General features: G+C 49.8%; 1 protein-coding gene across 2 annotated transcripts in view; it reads left to right on the forward strand.

The window, feature by feature from the left end:
• The window catches only part of IQGAP3 (IQ motif containing GTPase activating protein 3), a 307,137-nt gene that overhangs the window by 126,804 nt on the left and 155,517 nt on the right, over positions 1-24,816 (forward strand). For both annotated transcript variants that reach the window (XM_078671026.1, XM_078671027.1), the window contains exon 24: positions 3,807-3,959. In XM_078671026.1, coding sequence (XP_078527152.1) covers positions 3,807-3,959 — 153 coding nt within the window. The remainder of the gene's footprint in view (positions 1-3,806; positions 3,960-24,816) is intronic.

Consider the following 24,816-nt stretch of genomic DNA (forward strand, 5'->3'; position numbering starts at 1 on the left):
TAGTCCTATCTACTTTTAGAAGGCTTAGTGAAAATCTTTACCCTTTGCATTTTGTCAGACGTTTGCCAAATCTCCTGTAGATATGGATGTGAATGTGGTCAATTTAGGAAAAAAGATTCAACAGCTCTGCTAGGCAAGGGGGACTAGCCCCTGTTGGTAACTGTATGCCAGAATCCTTTCGAAAGGAAAGGGCCTCAATTATAGGAAACGAGATGGATTGTACACCGTGGTAAACTGTCTCCACGCGACGCATACATGGTAAAAGCACAAGGATTACGTTAATTTTCAGATCCCAGAATCTGCTGTTTACTCTATTGCCTTCTGTAGGTGGGCTATAGCCACCCTTGCTCTGGTTGTGAGTTGCTTTATGAGCATCCCCTCTGCATCGGAGCCCAGGCTCTCCAGTTGAATTCATGGCCTGGAGCAACATCAGTAGACTCGAAGACTTTGACATTAGCCGGAGAAAATGTAAGACCGGTCACCAAATGTTGAACAGGGCAGAGTAGCTCAGTTCTGTTAAGCCACTCCTTCAGCGCCCCAAAAGGCACCTCTGGATGAGACTTCAAACGCAGTTTCACACAGAAGACGGACTGTATATGGGACAAGAGACTGCACCTTACTGTTTGTGGGATGTAAGTCTATTGGTGGAATGCTAAATGATGCATCAAAACTGCATGTTCAAAAGGCCCACCATTGGTCCCCAACCACCAAATGGGGCTCCCACATATATACTACTGGTGAAGGTCATAAAGATTTAAGCGGGAATAATTATTGTATAGGTATGGGTGGGCTAGAAGTTTTGGAACACTGCAAAGCTGACCATTCTTGAACCTCGCACAATAGCCTCCAGTGAGGCATTGAGCTGCATATCAATTTTAAAAATTATCTCTTACACCTTGTTCCCTTTTTAACAAATACCTTAAATGCCTATATATGTAACCATCCCGTGTATGATCTGCTGTACCACCTCCGCGATACTCCTGTGCACATCATTTCTGGTCCAAATTCTTTTAAATGTAACCGATTTTGTAATTTTTGATATCTGCATCATTTGTTCAGGCCATAGTCATTTGTTAATGGTGATCTATCCGCATGTTTTCTCATAGTTTGGAATTTCGGAAGGAATATTCTTTCCATTGACATCCAGAAACTATTTGCAGTTTTGAAAATCTGCAGCAGAATTCCTGTACTATACAGCATTAATGTGGCAATCTGTTCTGCACCAGCCTAATGGTGCGGTGACATCCGAGTACATTAATGGCTGAAAGATGAGCAAGGTAGAAACTGCCTAACATCCATCTTTTCCTAATGCCACTGAAAACCAATGACCAGCAGTGATCTCACAAAACACAGTGATGTCACAAAGAAAAACGTAATCATGAAGAGGTGCAGCCTAGGCAGCTGTCTTACATTCTTTATCAAGGATAGTTGACTCAAGACATTGTTGCTCGATTTAGCTCAAGGTTGTTTCCATTTAATATTACTTTCTGTGCTTGGGTCCTTTGTTTGCCCCTATATTTTCTTTGTTTTTGCAGAAAATTGCCTTCACTGGTCTCTCTGTTAACTATTTCTTTCAGGCTCTTTTGTGGTCTTGTCTGTAAAATTTGTCTCTTAACTTGAAGTTCATTTGTATGATTTTTTTAGTCCCTACTATCCTATTTCCTGACTTGTAAACCTTGTGTAATTGTCTTTAGTTACACCTTTTATTTTCCTGTGTTTTCATGGTAACCATTTCGCATCTTTTAGGCCTGCCGAATATTCTCTCCTTCTGAGTGGGACGATGCACCTGGATTAGCATAGCTATTCCCCCCTCAGGAGTGACTTCTCCATTTTTATCAAGTGCGTTTTTCCACTTGTCCGCCTAATTTTCTGGGTGTGATTAAGTTGTATCCCGAGATAGCTCTAGTGCTGCCTTGATGTGAAGGATATGGATGCTTCTGGTCTGTTGCTGGAACAGGGGTTTTTCCACTAGCCAGCCTTGGCTTCGGTCGTCCAGGAAAGCCTGAACGATCTGTTGTAGAAGGCATAGGAGGCCAACTTCTTTGTGTCTGTCCTCCGCTTAATATATTTCACTGTCTCTGTCCATCTGCCTGAATAGATTTGCTACTAACCTTTGGAGATGGGTGCTACTTTAGACACCTGCCTCTTGTGAGTCTGTGGTTGAACTCAACTATGCACAAGCGGACTACTTAAGATGGCTGATCTTGCTGCAGATTCCTCGCTGCTTTTCATCTGCCCATTCTGTTGGATGGTCTCTTTTCCATCTAAAATATTCCCACTTTAGGAATCTGCACCGTGATAGCTCTTTTTGGGCTCCGTGTCTGAGGGTGCAGACAGAGCCCAGAAAGCAACTGACGTCTATGAGCTTGGGTGGCTCTTTCAAGCAGCTCCACATTGTCACTTCCAGGACGGAGTGAAGTCCCTACTGAGCAGCACACCGCCTCCTTCCAGCATGCAGGAGCATTCCTGGTAAAATCTTTCAGATCCAATCTGGCACCAGGGGCTACTCTGAAGTTGAGGAATATGTGGTTAGATTATCCATCAGAAAAGGCATTACCAAAGGTAAGTAACTTGTTCTTTTAGTCCATTCAGCTTTGGTTCAAGGGTCTTCAGAAAATTTGGCCAGAAGTGCCCTTCAACTGTCGACCTTGAACTTTTTGTGTTAGGTTGCAGTTATTTCTCCTTGTAGAGTAAGATCTTAGGGTGTATTATTCTCTGTCACCTCCGTGTTTCGTTAGGGTTTTGCATGTACTCCTCATGGCTTAAGGTCCTCCTTGTTGTTTTTTCTTTCTTTCTTGTCAATCAGCTTATTTTCCATCTAGTCTCCTCTGAATCTAGTGCTTTGCCCTAACTTCCAAGCTGATATAATGAAAAGCTTTAGTTTAACAGATCGGAAAATCATGACCAAGTGTGGTTCCTGTACTGGAAACTGCTCTGTAAAAATTCACCTGCTCACTGGGTGCGATTCTGCATCTCAGAATAAAATTACAACTTTGTCTCCTTCCCTCAGTGGGCCTCCATGGTCCTGCAGAGAGGCTCCAGGTGGCTAGTGATGTAGGATTATTTGTGCTTAAAAATGGTTATTTATAGGCCCGTGTGGTGGGATATAGATCTGGAGAGTTTGCGAACATTTGAGTACACTATGATCTGTGCTTAATTTGAGCAGTTGGTGCCCACCAGCCCATATTTTTCCTTATCGGACATTCCCCAAGATCAAGAGAGGGGAAAACCCACAAATGGGAAAGAAGAAGGAAGAGTAGATGGAAAAACTGTCAACGAGTGAGAAAGCAGGAGCCTTCAAGAGTGACATAAATTGGCAGTGTTTCTTCCCTGTTATTAAAGGGGCATGAGGTGGATTCAGGACTACTCAGCCTTGGTATTCACTGTGGGAACATTTACTTGTTCAGACCGCTATCTTTTTACCAGCAATTGGGGCATCTGCACTCCTTTTGTTTCAAATTAAGCACAGACTATAGTATTTGTTGCCACACAGTCTTGGTAATTTGAAGCTACCCATAAAATGTTAATAAGTCTTCATCACTTCTTTTTAAAGGCAGCAATGGGCATAATTGTGTGTGAAATGAGAAAGCAGTTCACATTGTGGAGGTGTAAAGTTGAATATCTGGTCTTGCGATACTTAGTTACTGGTAATGCACTTGGTTTTGTGCGATCTCTGTAGATTTCTCACCAATCTGACTTTTATTTCTGTTCGAAGTCTAGTTGCATTTTTTAAGAACTGTCTATCCAATATAAAGCCTTGTTCAAGTGTGCAGCTTAAAGGTGCAACCTTCTGTTTATAACTTTAGGAGGTGGTATCCCACTGCAAGAAATTAACCAAAAAGAACAAGGAGCAGCTCTCTGACATGATGGCCATTGACAAACAGAAAGGATTGAAATCCCTCAGCAAAGAGAACCGTCAAAAGCTGGAGGCATACCAGCATCTTTTTTACCTGCTCCAGGTAAATGAATTCCTTTTTCCACTTAACTTTTTTTGCTTCAAACCCTTTGAATTTGTTTTGGTGTACACTCCAACTCGAATTTAAAAAAGGTAAAACAAAAAAAAACGTTTAACTAGTTGGTTTTTACTAAAACTGAAGGTTCAGTAGGAGTAGGGCTACTGATTAAGTTAGGGTAAGGATTGGTATTAAGTTTGTGATTAGGATTATTGGTGAGGAAAATGAACAAAAAAGTCATTTTAACTTGATACGTATTCCAGTTAAGTGTTAAGACCTAATGTCCATTTCAATAGAATTGGAATTTTCGAATAATTTCCAAACTAAGAATTTAATTCAAACTTGATGCTTTGCTTGCTTTTTCCTTCCAACATTTTGTCGACTTCAAGAGATGACTGATGAGTGCAAATTGGACTTTTTTGTAATTTTTGTTTAAATAATGTTTCTCACATAGATGTTACAATGCATCAGACCTTTGACCTTCCTCTTACTTAGTTATTGCTGTGTGAGTCTTTCCAAGAAGAGGAAATTACTGAAAGGTTTGTCCTCTTGGAGTTACAATTCTGATCAATTCTTGACCTCTCTGGGAATGTGGCAGGGCTATGAAGAATCCACAAACTAGGAGGATGGTTGTATTATTTAACAATGCCTTTTATGGTATTCAGATTCATGGGCACCTTTTTTTCTCCTCAATGTAGTCTTTGGGGAGTAGGGACATACATGGAACTGATTATATAGTTGCAGGCATCACTTACAGGAGTGATGCTGGTTTTGCTTTGGTATTGGTTAGGTCTATGACTCTATGGTTATTAACTTTAAGTAAATGGGGGAAACTAAATATCCAAAAAAATAAGCATTACTGAAAGTAACAAAAGCTTCATTGAGCTTTATTCCCTGGTTCAAAAAGTTGTTCGTGCATATAAGTGTAATATACATGCTCAGAAAATCACAATTTACTCTGCAGTGCGATCTGTAGTCTCACGGTTTTCTAGCAGTATGGAAATCTGTCAGATTCCATCCAGGTTTCGTAGGAGACTGCAAAATATCTGCAGCGGTGGACTGCAGTTGGATCAGCGGCACACCCCTTTGGTGACGGACACGCCACTGCTATGTTGGTAAGCTCATCTGGGAGAACTGGAGAATGAAGAACTCTGGTCTCCAATCAACTTGCTGGGGTTATGGGACCCCCCCCCCGGTGGTGCGGCATGTACCAGGGGGAACAGCGCGTCGGAAGGTGCCTGCCGGACCCCAACATGGCAGCGGCTGCACGCAGGAGCCCTTCTTTCCACGGAGTAAAGACCCCATCCAATTTTGCGCACCCACTCTGAAATAACCTGCACGAAAGCAGCACCATCAAATGTTCCACGCAGCTGAGACCCTTCCTGGTGGCGCCTCCGCGGAAGAAGATCCCCAAACTTGGTGGCAAAATGATATATATGTTGTAAGAAGTGCCTCTTAAGAAATGTGCCTGGTTCCAAAATGGCCCATGCAGTAGATTGGCGCCTGGGATCTTAGCAACACCATAAAGGATTTCCCCTGTTTTGCATACACTTCGTAAATGCCACATAATAGAACGGAAATTGGATCTACTGTCCAGACCTATAAGGATGACCCAGATTTGCTTCCTGACTATGCAAGAATGACTCTGGAGGCATCACTCACCCCCTCTGAAGACAGGCGGACACTGGCCCTGTCGTCCTGCCACCTCACTGCATAGATTGCACCCGCTATGCTTTTTTTTGCCACCAAATTTGTGCCAGATGAGTACCTAACTCATATCAAGGGAATGGAGGGACATAACTTTTACACAGACTGAAAGAGAGGCTGGAGAGAAGTATGATGTTGCTGTTTAAATTTCCCAGATTATAAATCTTCTGTGAAAGATGTGGTTTAGCAAATATGGGCCTCTGGGGGCTCCCCAGTCAAGACAAGGCCAGGAAACGGCACAGATCTCCTTCGATGGCCTTGGCGTCGAGAGGATTGACCGCCATCTGCTCCCCGTCGTCCCAGGGCTCTGGGTCGAAGCGACGTCGCCGTTCGACGTCGAGGGGACCGACGTCGAGACCTCGGACGAGGTTGACGTCGAGGACTGCGTCGACGTCGAGAGGGGGGATCCGGGAGAAACTGGCACTCGCCGTTGAGGCGACACCGCCTTTCGACGTCGAGGAGGGGAGACTTGGCGTCGAGGGATGTATCGACGTCGAGACGTTCGACGTTGAAAAAGAGGTCGACGTCGAGGAAGGAGAAGTCTAGGTCCATGGGGCGTTCAAGGGGCAGGACTGTGTCCCATGACTCGGTAGTCACCCTGTCCTCTGCATCCACGAGCCCACGGTCACGGCGGCACCGGCGCTAGTCTAAGAAGAGATCGCCCTCTAGAACATCCTCATCAAGGCCTGCACAGAGGAAGAAGAGAAGAGTGGTTCGGTCTGCGGACTCTGACTATTCTCAGACCTACTCGCCTGCTAGGCCTAGGACGCCTATGCCTCCTCCGTTGCATAAGGATCCTCCTCCTCTTCCTCCTCCTCTTCCTCTTCCTCTTCCTCTTCCTCTTCCTCCACGGCCTAGGCTTCCGGCTCAGCCTCCGCAGCTTACCCCTCCAGTATGGCCAGTGGATCGCCCTAGGCCTAAGAGGTCACTGTCCAGGCGGAGACACCGTTCAAGGAGTGACCGTCTATCTTCAACACGGTCCAGACACCGTCACCGGAGGGACAGGTCCAGGTCCCGTCACACGGACTCTTCCAGTGCCCGGGACTACTCGCCCACCTTATCTGATTCACCACTTACGAGGGTGTCACCGGTGGATGACCTTGTGTCGTTCCAGAGGTGTTGTTGAGAGGGGCGGCGAAGCTGGGAATTACGCTGACGGTCCCCACACCTTCTACGTCAGTGATTTTCGAAACCCTGCACAAGAGGCAGTTGTCTCGGCCCTTGGTGCCAGGGCTGGAGGAGCCGGCTATGGAGCTCTTCCTGACTCCGGCGTCGACGAAATCTGCTCCTTCCCAGCTGCAGAAGAAATACAGACCCCCAGACTCCAATCCGGCGTTCCTTAGATCGGACCCGGTGCCGGATTCAGTGATCGTCACGGTGGCTAGGAAGCAGCACGCTACTGCCCGTCCTCTACGTTTCCTCCGGACAAGGAGAGCCGTATGATGGATTCAGCGGGAAGAAAGGTGTGTGGTACAGCAGCAACATCAATGAAAGCCGCTAGTGCCACGGCTCTCCTGGGTCGGTATGACCGGTCTTCATGGGACTCCCTACAACAGTTTCTGGAGCACCTTCCTAGGGACAAGAGGGAGGACTTCCAGGAAATCATCAATGAGGGCAGGATGGTATACAACAAGGTGATCAGCTCGGCTGCAGATTCCTCTCTCATGGCGGCTCATGGATACTGCCACGGGATTCATCTGAGGCGTCATGCCTGGTTGCGCCTGACTTCGCTAAAATCAGAGGCGCAGCAGAGAGTCGCCAACCTGCCGTTCATGCGAATGAGGAGATGGCCCACATGAAGGCAGAGGCTGAAGACCTTCCGTCCCTTCCAGAGACGTTTCAGTGCCCAGGGAAAAGGGCAAGGTCATCAAGCTGGGCAGCAGCACCAGCAGCAGCAGTACCAGCGGCGTCCATTCCAGAAACGCCAGAGGGATAGAGGCGGCCAGCAGTCCTCCTCAACGCCTAAAGGCCCGGCCGGGTCTAGGCCCGGAGGTGCTACTTCCCCCTCGTCTGTTACCCGCTCCGGTGGGGGGGAAGCATACAAAATCACTTGGCAGAGTGGAGAAAAATTACTCCGGACAAGTGGGTGCTGAATATTGTTTGCAATGGATACAGTCTTCGTTTGGTCAGCCCGCCTCCAGCGATTTCACCGGTTTGCTCGCAGTTCCTACTGCGCAAGCTCCAAGTGGAGGGGAATACCCTGTTAAGAAAAAGGGCGATAGAAGACGTCCCTCTGTCTCAAAGGGGAAAGGGTCTTTACTCCCGGTTCTTCCTGGCACGCAAGAAGGACAAGAACGAGTTCAGGCCCATTCTGGATTTGCGACAAGCAAACAAATGGATTCGCAGAGAAAAGTTTTGCATGCTGTCTTTGCACCAGATTTATCCTCCGCTGCAGAGCGGAGACTGGCTTTGCGCGATAGATCTGCAAGATGCGTACTTCCATGTGCCCATTGCACGGAAACACCGGACGTTCCTGCGCTTCCTAGTCGTCACCAGTCACTATCAGTACACCGTACTACCGTTTGGACTGAAGTCTGCACCCAGGACTTTTTCAAAATGCATGGCTGTGGTGGCACCTGAGAAAGAATAAGGTGTTTGTCTACCCGTACCTGGACGACTGGTTGATCAAAGCCTCCACCTTCCAGGAAGCGCAATTGCACTTCAACAGGACGGCCGTTCTGTTGAACCAGCTAGGTTTTCACATAAACATGTCCAAGTCTGTCCCGACTCCTGTCCAGTGCCTGCAATACTTGGGAGCCTCCATCAATACGCTGTCAGCAAGCGTGTCTCCTTCGGAGGAGAGACTCTTATCGATCCGTCGGAAGGCTCAGGCTCTCATGGCCGTTCAATCTACGACAGTGAGGACGGTGTCTTCTCTACTGGGGTTGATGGCCTCTTGCATATTCCTCACGCCACATGCACGGCTCCACATGAGGCCGCTGCAGGAATGTCTGGAGGACCAGTGGGACCAGAAGCGGGGGAGCTGGGACGACAGGATCAGGATGTCCCTTCACACCCTACAGTCCCTGAAATGGTGGTGTTCAGCAGACAATATCCTCAAGGGGGTTCCATTCCACAAGGACATTCCGAGTCAAACTATCGTCACCGCTGCATCTCTCCTCGGCTGGGGAGCGCATTCAGACCAGCTACAGAGTCCGGGAACGTGGTCCCCCGCGGAATCCACGTACCACATCAATTTCCTGGAACTCAGAGCGGTTCACTTGGCCCTGAAGGCCTTTCATCCGTCCTTCCAGACCAACTCCTTGCTTGTGCAGACGGACAATACAACCACAATGTATTACCTCAACAAGCAGGGGGACTCGAGATCGCGCACCCGGTCACTGGAAGCGCAGGCGATCTGGCACTGGCTGCTAGCCAGAGGACTGACGATAACGGCCACCCATCTGCCAGGTGTGCAGAATGCTCAGGCGGATGCACTCAGCAGGCAAGAAAACCACGAGTGGGTTCTGAACGACGAGGTACTAGAAGACATCTTCGAGAGGTGGGGCACTCCAGACGTAGATCTGTTTGCCACCGCCGAAAACAGAAAATGCCGAGACTTCGCCTCCAGGTATTACCAACCGGGGACTCAGGGGAATGCGCTATGGATCAGCTGGACGAACAGCTTTCTGTACGCTATTCCACCCATTCCCCTGATTCCGGCAGTGCTCATCAAGCTGTCCCGGTCCAGAGCACGGATGATCCTCATTGCTCCGGAGTGGCCCCGACAGTGGTGGTTCACGGATCTGCTCCACCGGTCTCTTCAGCCTCGCATGTGACTGCCGTGTCGGCCGGACCGTCTCACGAAGTTCGGGGGGCAGATGGTGCACCCCAACCTCTCATCGTTGAGTTTGGCGGCATGACTCCTGAGATAGTGCAATATGGACACCTGAATCTGCCTGAGGATTGCATGAACATTCTCAAGGAGGCTAAGCGGCCTTCCACTAGGACGTCTTATGCCTACAAGTGGAAGAGGTTCTGTATCGGGTGTACTTCCAAGAACTATGATCCGACGACCTGCAAGGAAGATGTTGTCCTTCCATATCTCTTGCATTTGCCTCACTCCGGCCTTAATTTTCAATCTATTAAGGTTCACCTCGCAGCGTTAACTGCGTACAGGAAATGTCCTTCACAGACTTCCATCTTCTAGTTCCCTGTGATTAAGGATTTTTTGGAAGGATTGAATAGTGTTTCCTCCTGTTCGGAGTCCTTCGCCTTCCTGTGAGTTGAATGTGGTGCTGTCCAGATTGTTGAAGAATCCTTTTGAACCCATTCATAAGGCTTCACTGCAGCACTTATCGTGGAAGGCGGCTTTCCTTGTGGCCATTACATCAGCCCGAAGAGTGAGTGAGATTCAGGCATTATGTTGTAAAGAACCTTATACTGTTTTTCATGCTGCTAAGATTGTGATGCGTACTCACCCTAAGTTCCTTCCTAAGGTGATCTCTGATTTTCATGTTAACCAGACTATAACTTTACCTACGTTTTTCCAGAATCCTTCCACTCCAGCGGAAAGATCTCTTAATTCCCTGGATGTGAGAAGGGTATTGAAATTCTATCTGGATAAGACCAAGGATATTCGTAGGTCAGACCAACTGTTTGTCAAGTATGTGTCGGTCAGGACTGGTCTTGCTACCTCGAAACAGTCCATCTCTGGGTGGATTGTGTCCTGTATCCAGTTATGTTACCAGAAGGCTAATAAGACCTTAGGAGGTACGCCTAAGGCTCATTCCACCAGGGGCAAAGTGGCTAAAACGGCTTTGCTACATAATGTTCCCATTGCAGAGATCTGCAGGGTTGCCACGTGGAAGTCGGTCAAAACCTTTGCTAAGCATTACTGTCTGGACTCTGATGCCAGAGCAGATGCTCAGGTGGGGCAGGCTTCGTTAAGAAATCTGTTTGCACAGTAGTGGTGTTGTCTTTTTCTCCACCGCCTGTTAGTTTGTTGGGATGGGCTTGCCATTCTATTCACTAGATCTGAAAGAAACAGGTTAGTATTAGATTCCTTACCTTAGAATATCCCCAGGCGGCAGTCTGGATCCGGAAACTTTTGCGTAGCAGTACCCCTACGCGTCGGTAGGCGTCGTCTGCAGGCGTCTCCTGCGGCTCCGCGTCCGTCGTCGGCGTCGTGCGCCGTGATGACGTCGCTGGAGTATATAGACGCCGCCTCCGCGCGCTGACGTCAGTTCTTCTTTTTTCCGCGCCAGTTAGCGCAGATCCGAAGAGCAGTACTCCGGTCTTTTGACCAAAGTTTTTGAATCTTTCTGTTACTCTTAAGGTGCCGGTAGGATGCCCGGTTTTAAGAATTGTGACGGCTGTGACCGCACGATGTCGGTCACGGACCATCACCGACTCTGCCTCCGGTGCCTGGGCCCGGACCACGACGTGGACGCCTGCGTCGATTGCCGGGCCTTGACGAATAAAGCTAGACGGGAGCGGTCCCGCAAGCTACTTGAGCTCCGGGTGTCGGCCCCGCGTCGAGAGCGGTCCCGGTCCGGACGGAGGTCTAGGGAGTGATCGAGGGAGCGGTCGCGGAGCCGTCACGAGCGCTCCGAGAGTCGTCACCATTCCTCTGGTTCCTCAGGTAGGAAGCACAAGAAGTCGGGGCGTCGTCATCGTACCCCCGACTCCCCCCCCCCCCCCCCCATCCCCCATCCCCCGCGATGCGGCCGGGGGTTCGGGTGGCCCCACCCCCGCGGCTCCGCGTGAGTCGCCGGCGCGGCCTGCTCCATACCCTACGGTCCCTGGGCAAGGCGCGACGCCCGAGGAGATAGAGGCGTTCCTCATGGCCATGAGGGCACTGTCTCCTCCGACGGGGCCTCCGGCGCCTGCGGGCCCGGTGGTCCTGTCCGGGGGCCCTAGCGGTTCGGGTGCTCCTGCCTCGACGCCGTCGGGTGCTCCGGCCCCGACGTCGCCGACGGCTCCGGCCCCGGCGCCGCAGGGGCCTTCAGGGTCGACGCCGGCTGGTCCACCGGCCTCTCCGACGCCGATTCCATCGGGGCAACCCACGGTGCCGCCCCCGCGCGGCGCCGGGTCTCCGGCGCCGGCTCCGGCCGGCGTTGGGGCTCCGGCGCCGGCTCCGGGCGGCGCCGCCCCCATTCCCTCTCCGACTCCGGACGCGGAGTCGGACCGACGTCGTCCGACGCCGAGTCCGGCGCCGATGGGGTCTGTTGACCCCGGGGAGCCGGTCTACATTGTTGACTCCGAATATGGTGAGGATGTAGATTGCGGAGAGGAGTGGGAGGGGTCTGAGGACCCTCTGACCCGCGAGTGTCAGTACAATGTGGACTGGACAGGTGACTTTGGTGACGCCAGTGGTCTGGATGACTCCCCCCAACCCTGGCTTTGTCTCGCCTCCTACCGTGGCTACGGAGGAGGGGGGCAGCTTATTCAGTGGTGTTGATGAGGGCTGCCAAGGCCTTACACCTTGAGCTCCCCGTCGCGGCCGTGAGGACTAACATCCTCACTGAGGTACTCAAACTGCAGTCATGCCCACTGGAGCCACTGCTGCCGTTCAATGAGGCCTTAACTGACGTTCTTTTGGGCACGTGGTCCAGGCCCGCTTCAGGTTCGCCTGTTGATAGGAACGTGGCCAGACGCCACCGTCCGTGTACGGATGACCCAAAGTTCTTGTCCACCCATCCCACCCCTGAGAGCCTGGTGATCCAGGCCTCGACTTCCCAGTCCGCATTCCCGTCGGTCCCGCCCGACCGGGAATCTAAGAGGTACGACCAGTATGGTAAGAAGGTCTTTTCGTCCCTGAGTCTGGGACTGCGGTCTTGCAACACCGCGTGCCTCTTAGGCCGCTACACCCACTCTCTGTGGGATACGGTCGCGGAACTGCTGCCTGAATGCCCGCTGGAGGTACGGGCTAAGCTTGGCAAGGCTATGATTGAAGGCCGAGACGCAGCAAGATACTCCATAAGGTGTGGTCTTGATACGACCGACTCACTGGGCAGGGCGATGTCCACGACGGTGGCGATTCGTCGCCACGCCTGGCTGAGATCCGCCAATTTCTCGGCAGATGTCCAGAATGCATTGATGGACATGCCGTTTGATGGCAGTCGCCTGTTTGGCGACAAAGCGGACCACGCGCTGGAACGCTTCAAGGACTCCAGGGTCACGGCCAAGTCCTTGGGTCTCTCGACCCAGCGCCAGCAAACGGGTTCGTTTCGCTCCTTTCGTGGCCACGGAAGGGGCGGTCCCACACGTGCTGCCAGCCACGCGCCGCAACAGACTTCTCAACGCGGCGGCGGCCGTGGGAACCGCCGTGGTGGCGGTCGGGGACAGCGGCGAGGTCAGTCCACACCTCCCCCCGCAGCTTCCGCCTCTAAATCCTCCTAGTCCGTGCTTTCAGGCCCACGTGACGCCGGTGGGCGGCAGGGTTCGCCATCACCTCTCCCACTGGCACACAATAACATCGGACAGGTGGGTGCTGCAGCTCGTCCGAAGGGGCTACTCCCTCCCCTTCGAGACCACTCCTCCAGCCATGCCACCGCAGAACCACCGTGTGTCGGGGGACCACTTGACACTTCTGCAGGAGGAAGTTACGGCCCTCTTGGCCAAGGGGGCCATCGAGCGCGTTCCTGGGCCAGAAGTAGGATGTGGTTGCTATTCCCACTACTTTCTGGTGCCCAAGAAGGACAAAGGGGGTCTACGTCCTATCTTGGACCTAAGGAACGTCAACGGCTTTCTCCGGAAGGAGAAGTTCAAGATGTTGACATTGGCTCAGGTCTTGGCTGCTCTAGACCCGCAAGACTGGATGGTAGCGTTGGACTTGCAGGATGCGTATTTTCACATCCCCGGCCTGCCGGCCCACCGGCGTTACCTGCGGTTCACGGTAGGCCAGGAGCATTTTCAGTTTATGGTGCTCCCCTTCTGCCTTACCAGCGCCCCACGGGTGTTCACAAAGGTGATGGCGGTGGTCGCAGCCCATCTGCGCAGATCAGGGGTGTCAGTCTTCCCCTATCTAGACGACTGGTTGTTGAAGGCGGGCTCGCCCCAGACAGTCGTCCACCACCTTCAGATGACGGCAGACCTCCTGCATGGGCTGGGGTTTTCCATCAATGTGCCAAAATCACACCTGTGTCCCTCCCAAAAGCTCCTTTTCATCGGAGCGGTTCTCGACTCGGCGCAGTTTCGGGTCTATCCACCGGAACGGCGGGTCCAGGATATACAGGCTTTGATTCCCATCTTCCAGCCGTTATCCCGGGTTTCGGTCAGGTTGACGCTGCGGCTACTGGGGATGATCCTTCTGGTGCATCACGCCCGGTGGCGGATGCGGGCTCTGCAGTGGGACCTGAAGTTTCAGTGGGCCCAGCATCAGGGCAACTTGTCCGACCATGTCTTGATCTCGGAGGGCACTGCGAGACAACTGCAGTGGTGGCTTGCGGACCGCGATTGGGTCAGAGGCAGACCCCTCTCCCTTCCCCAGCCGGAGCACGTTGTTGTGACGGACGCGTCCCTCGAGGGCTGGGGAGGCCACTTGGGAGAGGCAGAGATCAGAGGCATCTGGTCTCCGGCGGACTCCCGGCTCCATATAAACCTGTTGGAGCTACGGGCGATTCGTCTGGCACTGAAGGCATTCCTCCCCTTTGTCAACGGGAGTGTAGTGCAGGTGTTCACGGACAACACCACCGCCATGTGGTACTGCAACAAACAAGGCGGGGTGGGGTCGTGGACCCTTTGCCAGGAGGCCCTGCGTCTCTGGCAATGGCTGGAACGTCAGGGCGTGACTCTGACGGTTCAACACCTGGCAGGTTCTCTGAACGCCAGGGCGGACGAACTCAGCCGTCGGTGCTCGATGGATCACGAATGGCGTCTGAACTCGGACGTGGCGCAAGGCCTCTTTCTGCAATGAGGAGAGCCTTGGTTAGATCTATTCGCCACAGAAGAGAACGCGCAATGTCATCAGTTCTGCGCGTTGGAGTTTCCAAGACGGCACTCTCACGGCGACGCCTTTCGGCGCGAGTGGAGTTGCGGTCTGTTATACGCCTTTCCGCCTATACCACTTCTGCCCAGAGTGCTGAAGAAGATCCGGCGCGACCGGGCCCAAGTCATCCTTGTGGCTCCGGACTGGGCTCGAAGATACTGGTATCCCGAGCTACTCAGCATGTCAGTCGGTCCCCCGATCCGCCTGCCCCTTCAGGAGGACCTTCTGTCGCAGCAGCAGGGGACGGTCCTCCACCCGAACCTGTCCAGCCTCCACCTCCATGCGTGGAGATTGAGCGGCGACAGTTGAGGCCATTCGACTTGCCTCCTGAAGTCTGTGATGTGATTCTGGCAGCCAGGCGTCCCTCCACGAAGTCGGTATACGCCTGCCGGTGGAACAGATTTGTGGCATGGTGCACAGCAAAGGCTGTGGATCCTCTTTCTGCCCCTCTTTCCGAGGTTCTCCTCTTTCTTCTCTCTTGCCCAGCGGGGCTCTGCTCTGGGCACTATCAAGGGCTACCTTTCTGCCCTTTCGGCCTTTCTGAGGCTGCCTGATCAACCTTCTTTGTTCAAGTCCCCTATTGTGACAAGATTCTTGAAGGGCATCACACACATGTATCCACCTGTCCCGTTTGTGATGCCTCAGTGGGACCTGAACCTGGTTCTGACCTTCTTGATGTGTGCTCCCTTCGAGCCACTTCATTCCTGTCCTCTCCGTCTCCTGACTTTAAAGACGGCCTTCCTGGTTGCCATCACCTCTGCCAGGAGAGTGAGTGAGCTCCAGGCTCTTTCTGTCAAACCTCCTTTCATGTCCATTCATCCAGACAAGGTGGTTCTGAGAACTAGACCTTCTTTCCTGCCCAAAGTAGTCTCTGCTTTTCACATCGGGCAGTCCATCACCTTACCCTCCTTCTTCCCGCCTCCGCATCCTTCAAAGGATGAAGAGCGGCTCCATCGTCTGGACCCAAAACGTGCGCTTTCATTTTATATGGATCGCACACGCCAGTTCCGGGTGGATGACCAACTGTTTGTTGGCTACGTGGGTGCCAAGAAGGGACGGGCGGTACATAAACGGACCATCTCTCGGTGGGTCGTTCTGTGCATCAAAGCGTGCTACTCTTTGGCTCGGAAGGAGCCTCCTGTTGGGCTGAGGGCCCATTCCACTCGGGCCACGGCGGCTACTACTGCCCTGGGCCGGGGAGTCCCTTTGCAGGACATTTGCCAGGCGGCTACGTGGGCCTCGCTGCACACCTTTGCGAGGCACTACTGCCTGGACAGTCAAGTCCGGAGGGATGGCTTCTTTGGCCGTTCGGTCCTCCAGGACTTTCTGGTGTAGGATTGTATCGGTTCGCAGACCCACCACCGGGGTTGGTATTGCTGGGGTATCTATTCTAAGGTAAGGAATCTAATACTAACCTGTTTCTTTCAGATGAACAAGTTACTTACCTTCGGTAACGATATATCTGTAAGAAACAGTAGTTAGTATTAGATTCCTTACCGCCCCACCCATCCTCCCCGTTCTGCGAACTGATACCTAGGGTTAAGGACTTCCCTTTCAGGGCCCTAGTTTCAAATGGCACCAGTGTTGGTTCTCGCATGGCTCTGCGTGTTCTGGCGCGGAAAAGCTATGTACAAAGAACTGACGTCAGCGCGCGGAGGCGGCGTCTATATACTCCAGCGACGTCATCACGGCGCACGACGCCGACGACGGACGCGGAGCCGCAGGAGACGCCTGCAGACGACGCCTACCGACGCGCAGGGGTACTGCTACGCAAAAGTTTCCGGATCCAGACTGACGCCTGGGGATATTCTAAGGTAAGGAATCTAATACTAACTACTGTTTCTTACAGATATATCGTTACCGAAGGTAAGTTTCTTGTTCATTATGACTATACACAGAGATCCCCTACTACAGAAGAAGTAGTTTCTTACCTGTAAGACAAGTTCTGTAGTAGGGGTATCTCTGTTATAGACATAAGCGCCCGCCCTCCTCCCCGGTGGAGAAAATGGTACTGTAATGTATGCTACAGGCCTTGCTTTATATACCTTCAAAAATAACTGAAAGCAAAAGGACTTTGGCTGTGCATCCTGGGATACCGAGGGTCTCTGGGGAGTTCCTTAAAGGCACGGTATCCCTTTTCCAGACACATAATGGCAGCCTATTGAGGCTTGTCTGTCCAATCCTTCCTCTCTATCATTTCAAGGATTTTGGTGAAGGGGAGTTCTCTATGAGGGAAACTTGGTAAAATGTGTCAAATCTGACATTGTTGGCTATCCTTTTCACTTTTTAGATGAAGTGGTGGCCTTTGTAGCCTTGGAAGTGTTAGGCTGCATTATCTGTCATGATTTTCTCTTAAGTGTCTATGCAGGACTTCAAAGAAGACAGCTTAAGAGATTATTTTTGATTGCTTCTGGGTCCATGCACATGGGCGTGACTATTCACTAGATTATGACTATAACAGAGATACTACATAACTGGAGTTACAGGTAAGAAACTACCCCTTCCTGATTATGGCCACGTGCCTCTGTATAAGGAGTGCCCCCGTGTCCCCCCTTGTGCCTGGTAGTGTTTTAAAGGCCGCCGGAATTAGCTATTTGTGGGGAGAGGTGTTTGCCAGTCCAGTCGAATATTCCGCAGTTTGGGGTTCACGCGCTGGTGAGAGTCGTCTGCTATGCCACAATTGCCCTCCCGCCTCCGTCTGATCCGCTAACCATGCTGCGCCAGTCCCCAGTCTGCACCTCTTCACCTTTGCTTTGCAGCGGCTATCAGGGGATGTCTGCAAGAAATTAGTCGTGTCCGATGGGTAGGCCTGAAAGCCGGGGACCTCGCTCAGTCATGCGGCCGAGTTGGGCACTGCCGCAGACGCGCTTCAGCTGCGACACCTCAGGCCTTTCCGCCTCTCTCCCAATCCTGTGCTCCTTCACCTTCCCTTACGGGGGCCTCCGGTTAATGTCACGTTCCTCCGCCGACGAGGAATCTTGCTCCCGGTGGCAGGGGTCTGTAGGTCTCACTTCAGGGTCGTGCTCCATCCACCTCCATCCTGGATCTGCCGAATTCTGGCAGTGCAAGCAGTTGTCGCAGGTGGTTGGTGGGCTCACGGGTCACACAGGCCAATCTGCAGTGGTAGATCGGATCTAGGGAAGTTCCCCGGGGCCCTGGGGGAACCTCCGTTATTTTAGGTGAATGGTGACACCAGATAGCACGGCGAGGGCCGCAGAGCCGTCCGCTACGCCACACCTGCCCTTCCGCCAATGGCTGGACCGCTATTTATGCTCCACCAGCCTCCTAGCCGCACCTCCTCACCCTTGATTTGCGACGGTTGTCCGGGGATGTCCTTATGAGACTGGTGGTCTGGAGGTAGGCCTGCCAGCCAGGGACCTCGCGCTGTCTTTCATCCGAGCCGGCACTTCCGCAGGTACGCTGCAGCCATAGTGCTCTTCTATGCCTTTCTGCACTGCTTTCGATTTCGTGCCCCCTCGCCTTGCCTCGCGGGGCCTCCGGTGAACGTTGTGATCGTTAACAGACGAGGAATATTGCTCCCGGAACCTGATGGCAGTAGTCTGTGGGTTTCACTCCAGCTCAGGCTCTACGCTGTTTCCCGACCGCCATCTTGGATTCTTTGGAGCCCAGCTGTGTGAGGAATCTTCTCCGGTTGTAGGTGGATTGTCTGGGCACACAGGCCAGTTTGCAGTGTCAGACTGGTTCATGTAGAGTTCCCCGGTGCCTTGAGAATTCTCTGTTGTCATTGGCGGATTATAATAAAGGATAGATCGGCGAGGGTTGCAGAGCCGCTTCAACAAGCAACATTACCTTCGGCAGCTAGCCTCGCCCCCACCCCCTATACTTTTGAGTCATTGAGAATTTTGGGGACCGACTGAACTTAACACCAAGGTCACAACACCCCTGCCTCACCTCAAGATGGCCGCCTCAGTTGGTCTCTCCACAATGCTCCACCACTCCTGGACAATAGAACTCACCTCACCTTGATCTTTATTTATTTATTTATTTATTTATTACATTTATAGAGCGCGCTGCAACCCTGCGGACATCCTGGCGCTAAGACATAAGTAGAGAACTGATAAGAGATGCAGCTGACCTAAGCAGAGCGGTAATGTGAGGAGTCAAGTAACTAGATCAGGTGTCAGATTTTGGGGAAAAGCCACGTCTTGACTTACTTACGGGATTGCATTAGATTCTGTGTACTTATAATTTCCAGGGGAAGACTATTCCAAAGGTGGGCAGCTGCCACGCCAAAAGCTCTCTGCAGCCGTCTTTGGACACCATGAGCTGGGTATCATCGGCGTAGTTAATCACGCTGATGTTATGCGTTTTTACTATTTCCAGCAGTGGTCGCATATATGCATTGAACAGAATAGGGCTGATTGAGGACCCCTGCGGTACCCCGTGTTTATTTTTTAACAAACTCCGATTGATACGGAGGGAGCGCTACTGCTTGCCACCTGTCAGATAGATAGGAGCGCATCCATCTCAATGCCATACCTGTCACTCCTAGGGTTTCCAGCCTTGAGAGTAGTATATCGTGGTTGACCATGTCGAATGCGGCGGACGGGTCTAGCAATATTAAGGTTGCCGATTGACCCCTGTCCGTCCGCGTTCGAAGATTGTTTAAAACGGTCACTAAGGTTGTCTCCGTTCCGTGAGCAGGTCTGAACCCAAATTGCTCCTCTTCCAATTTGTTGATCCTGCTCTCCCTCTAGGACATGTACGAATTTTCCCTCAATCGTGGAGACCCTGCCATTTTACCGATGCCCGGTGGAGCTACCCGTTAGCTGAAGAGGAGATGTGCTGTGGATCCCCCCTCGGCCGTCAACTACCCAGCCGGACATTGGGCAGACGTTCCTTCGTCCCTGTCGTATCTCCCTCCTACCCCCTTCCCCCTCTACGCTCCCTTCTTCTTGCCTTCTATCCCTTTTATGTTTTCTGTTGAGACCTAGCTATTTGACCGATGCCCCGTGGAGCTACCCAGCCGGACCTTGGGCAGACTTTCCCTTTGTCTCTCCGTTGTATCTATACCCTACCCCCTTACCCTTCTCACTCCTTTTTGCTTTTCTTCTATGCTCCTTAACAGTTTTTACTGGTATCATTGGTAATATGTAACTGATGAAAGTTTGCAACTATGTGGAACCTTATGTAAAGCGCTCTGATACCTACGGGTCTAGCCAGCGCTATATAAAACTTGTTAAATAAAATATGGGTCATTTGCTTGGCGCCAAAAGGCTTCCTGCCATCCATCAACGTGAGACTGGTTCAGGTCCTCATGGACAACACCACCGCCAAGTGTATTGCAACAAGTTAGATGTGGCGGGGTTCTGGGCTCTGCGCCTGGAGGCCCTGTGTCTCTGAACTTGGCTGAATTGTCTGGCTTCAGCCCGGTCATACTTCTCCCGGTGGGATCTTTAAAAGCCTGGGTGGATGAACTCGCCCGGTAATGCCTAGTGGATTACGAATGGCAAGCTGCTCTCAGGCGTGGTGCAGCAGATCTTCCATCTGTGAAAATACAAAGACACCGGGCACAGTGTGTTCTACCTTAAGTTGGCATGTTTACTCTAGACTAACAAAGAATGCATATGCTCTAACTACAAATAGCTGACACACAATAAGTATTAATTTAAATGGTTTATTATTTTATCTTTGATATTCGCATATCTTTTTTTTTTGGCAAACAAAAATATTTTTATAAATGTATATACAATGATAAACTAATTATACAAAACTTGTAATTTTCTACGAACCACATGTACTCACTTGCTTAGACAGTAAATACATTTCAGTTTTCAATTCATTTGCATGCACATTATTCTTTTCCTTTTTTTTTTTTCCAATTTACCAGTTTGATCAAAAAGTTGAAAACTAATTTGTCACAAATGACTAATTATACAGAGACTGGCGTCTTGTTGGAAAACGAAAACAACTCGTTTCGGCCAGGCCTTCATCAATGGTTACTTGTAGATATCATATTGACACTATCCGCAAGTAGTTGAGAGACATGAATTATCTCTAACTTAGATCACTTTTCTTAAAATCTTCTTTTCATGGCACCATGTTTGTTGCATTACATATAGCGAGGATCCCAGTCAATAACAATACGAGGGAAACTAGTAACATCTTCACAGATATTCTGTCTCTTTTTATTGAAAAGTTACTCCAAATCGGTTTATGCCGTCCGGCATCAAACAAAAAAGTACCTGGTAACGTTGAGTAGAGGCCCAGATCTCTGTACTGAGGTGAATGTATGACATTGTTTTGCATTCTGTCCATCAATTGTTCTTTTTGCATTTGTTACCCTGAGTGGGACAGGTATGCCCAGACGTGGGTCCCGTGCTCTTCATGCCACTGGAGTCAAGCTATCCTGGCTGATGAGGTCTGTAAACCCGAAACTGGTTCTAGGATACTTGTTTCCAGTTCATAAAAGACCTGGCCTGGCAGTTCGGGCTGGACTGTTCCCATTAGGCGCAGGGTCAAGACTGATTTGCATATGGCTCGGTCCAAACCATAATGGCATGGTGAGCAAAAAAACTATGGATTTAGGCCCAGATCTCTGTACTGGGGTGAATGTATGACATTGTTCTGCATTCTGTCCATGAATTGTTCTTTTTGCAACCTTCACAAGGACAACACGCTTTACATTCTTTTTTTTGCTATGGACTTGGACAAATAATATGTTGCAGGTGATTATTTCGCGGAGCTCTTTCACAAATCTACTGCCTACGCCATGGTAATGCATAGTGCGGCTGAAGACCTTGACCTTATGCTTCCCACCTTGCAGGTTAAGACTAACGTATTGACAGAAGTTCTCCAGCTGGCCAAACCTCTTCAGAGCCCCTTCTGCCACTTGATGAGGCCTTATTAGGGGCATGGACCAAAGCATTCTCTCGCCCTCCAGTCAACTGCCAGGAGTTGTCACTTGCACCTGAATGGACTGTGGCTGCCTTCCACAAAGCCGTCTCCACCTCCTGGAGTGAACCGGTCCTGAGCCAGGCAGAACTGGTTTATGTATGCCAATGGAACTTTGTTTGTGCCCACTTCAACGGGAAAAAAGGCATTGTTTCTTTGTATTAGATTGTCTGCCTGTGCTCTCTACATTGTGGAGATGGTGAGCATTCATTCATAAGAGGGGGCCGGTGTTCTGGCCAGTATTGGGTCTTTATTGTCCTCTAAACTGTGCACTATAGGGAACCATTAAACTTCACTCTGTCAGATGAGCACGCAAAGTAGCTATTTGAATAGTGATTGTCGTGTCTTCGTGTTGCCAGTTGACTGGCTTCACCTTGTGTCCTCTGCTGCCAACCAGTTAGTCTCTATGCTACATACAGCCCTTTGTAGTAGAGTTATAATAGGTTTATGTTGAATGAAGAAGGTATAGCAGCTGTTCATGGTTGTGCGATAACTGCTAGTGATTGGGGTTTCTTTTTTTTTTAGCAGTTTCCGTTGCTAGAAACAAATTGGCTTGCTAGGCTAGAGGAGCAAAAGTTTAGATAACGCCAAAAATCTACTATGTGCTGCAGGATTGGGCAGTTGACCAGGTGTCCAGAAATTCTGAGGCCTGAGCTGCTTAACTTTCCCATAGGCGATTATCTGTGTCTTTCTCCTCATAAGCTGGTTTTTCTTTTTTTTCCCCTTGCATTGTTTTTTATTTGCATTGCACCAAGACTGAGGTAAGTTTGTTTGTGTCTTACGTTGCTGTGTTAGTGTGTGGTCAGATACTTTAGTGTACAAGTGGAAGTACAAAGAAACTACAGAAAATGGAAGACCTAAGATTCCAGAGATAGAATCTGCCCCTATATTTATTACAGCGTGCAGACATACCTATTTGACATTGGCGCTCAATAAAAGAATTCATTTAATACAGCTATCTATCCTCTTCATCTGACCTATGACCACTTTCCACTTCTGCTGTTGCTGCACACTTTGATGAAAGGCCAGTTGCAATTTTGGCTCGAATTGAGGTCACTCATTCACATGTACCTGCCAGTTACTTTAAGTGCCTTAAAGCACCCTTAGGGCAGCTGAGGCACCGTATATGCAGCCTATAACATTACTGTTGTCTGAGGACGCAGCATATTCCATGCAACCTGGAAGATGAACAGGAAAATAGTGTCTATTGACAACAATAAATGATTTACCTGTACTGTGTAAGAAAGTGAAATCTCCCAGATTCTACATCTAATACCATCCAATTTGTGCTGCTTCTGCAAGTTTGAGATTTTGCGCCTTTTTTGAAAATGTGAAGGGCATGTTTTCACCTATGATACTCTCTCTCCCTATAGTGTTGGGATATTATCTATTTCCACATGGGTGTGGGACGGATCCGGGTCAATTTCGAAGCCCCCACTTCCACGCCTGGCACGATAACCCCTCAATTTTCTCAACATCTGCATAGAGAAGCCAAAGTCGTTGAGACTGAGCTCTGTAGAATCTAATTGCTACTTGCAACCTTCAAATCATTAAACTTGAGTATCAACCCATTTGATCGATCGGCAGAGGCAGGTTTAGAGGAGCTTTTAAGGTTTTGAGCTCCAGTGCTGTACCAGGACGATTTGGGTGTTTTTTTTTTACTCTGTGGTACCGGACATGTACTTACTATTCCACTTGATCTGCTGGCCATGACTCTGGGGCCCACATACCGGCACCAGTGGCCCGCTTTTATGTTGTGGATTCTGTTATCTTGATTGAGAACTCCGTCAAGGACGAGATTTTGTATCCCAGAGACTCGTAGATGTCGGGGCTTCTTTCTACAAACATTTCATTTTCTCTGTTTCTGGTTCCTAATCGCAGTGTCTGCATTTGGCATCCCCCTGTCCTACGAAACTACCTTTTTATTAGTGATCAGTGTCGATCTTGATTTTCAAGAGCTAGGCATTTCATGTGACTGCCGGAAACACAACACTACTTGGCTTCCGACATTAGTGTGATTCTGGGGTCAGCGAACTGCCCTGAACCTTCTCTTACAGCTGACTTAAAATCTCAAAGTATTGCTTGTTAGCTAGGTCAAACCTTCTGAGTGATTGTTGGATATATGAGTTTTCTTGAATCAGCATGAATAGTGGAAGCTGCTCTTCCTGTGCCTTAGAGGCCCAAGGAAATGTTTTACCAACCTTTTGTTGCTCCTAGACATTTCTATACATAAATAACCATCAGTTCAGCAAAAGTAAATCTGGCGTGTATTTTTCTCTGTGCCAATCCTTGGAATTGATTCCTCTGTTGTAAGGAGAATCTTTTTTTAATTTTATTATTTAGATATTTTTATTTATTAGTATGCAGCAGATACATCACATCTTAAATCAGGCCAATAATTGATGTAAACCCATATTTCCAATACAATAAAACCATATAAATTAATATAGCCATCAACACACACTTGGGAACGCAGGCAATCTCTTATGTCCTGTATTTGACTGAATAGCCCACTACCGACTGGATTCACTTTTATCTACTCTTCCCAATTCCGTCAAATTTTATCAAATCACGTATTGGCGCCCACTCTCTTTGCATACAGGTTCCACATTTTATTGCGCCACTGATCAACCGTGGGTGTCGTTGTTGACTTCCAATTTTCTAATATTAGAGACTTTTTGACTAGAGTTGCCATGAAACAGAACTGGTTTAGTTCAATAGGGAGATTATTCAAACCAAATGAATTATCAAAAAGGGCTCCCAGTAGATCAGGAATGATTATCTGCCCCATCCGATTTCCCATTTCATTAAAGATATTAGACAAGAATACTCCCAGTCTGAGACAAGTGAGTATCATATGGAGCCAGTCCCAAAATTCCAACCTGCATCTGAAAGTTGTAAGGAGAATCCAATGCAAATTAGAGACTAGCTCTTATTTTATTGTTTTAGTAGTCACGGTTGACCTAATCTTCTGAGTGAGGAGTTGGTAAAGTGTAGAATAACAGGTGAAGACTATTGCAGGAGGCCACTGCCCACTGAAAACTACTGACTCCTAATCATTTTATTCACATATACCAAGGAGTTTTAAGCTGAACTGGTGACCGATTCAGGGATGCTACTTCACAAACATCACATAGCTGGCAGCTGTACATTTAGAGGCATGTAACTTGTTTGCACTCTGTCTGAACAAACACTGTGAATGAAGGTTAACATGCTAGAGCAGTATAAAGCGCAAATCAAGATAAATACTTGGAGTTTCCAAGCTCATTCAATTCAGCTCTTCAACCGTAAGACTTTGATTGACTGTGG

The sequence above is a fragment of the Lissotriton helveticus genome, chromosome 12 (assembly GCF_964261635.1).
Source record: "Lissotriton helveticus chromosome 12, aLisHel1.1, whole genome shotgun sequence".
Lineage (NCBI taxonomy): Eukaryota > Metazoa > Chordata > Amphibia > Caudata > Salamandridae > Lissotriton > Lissotriton helveticus.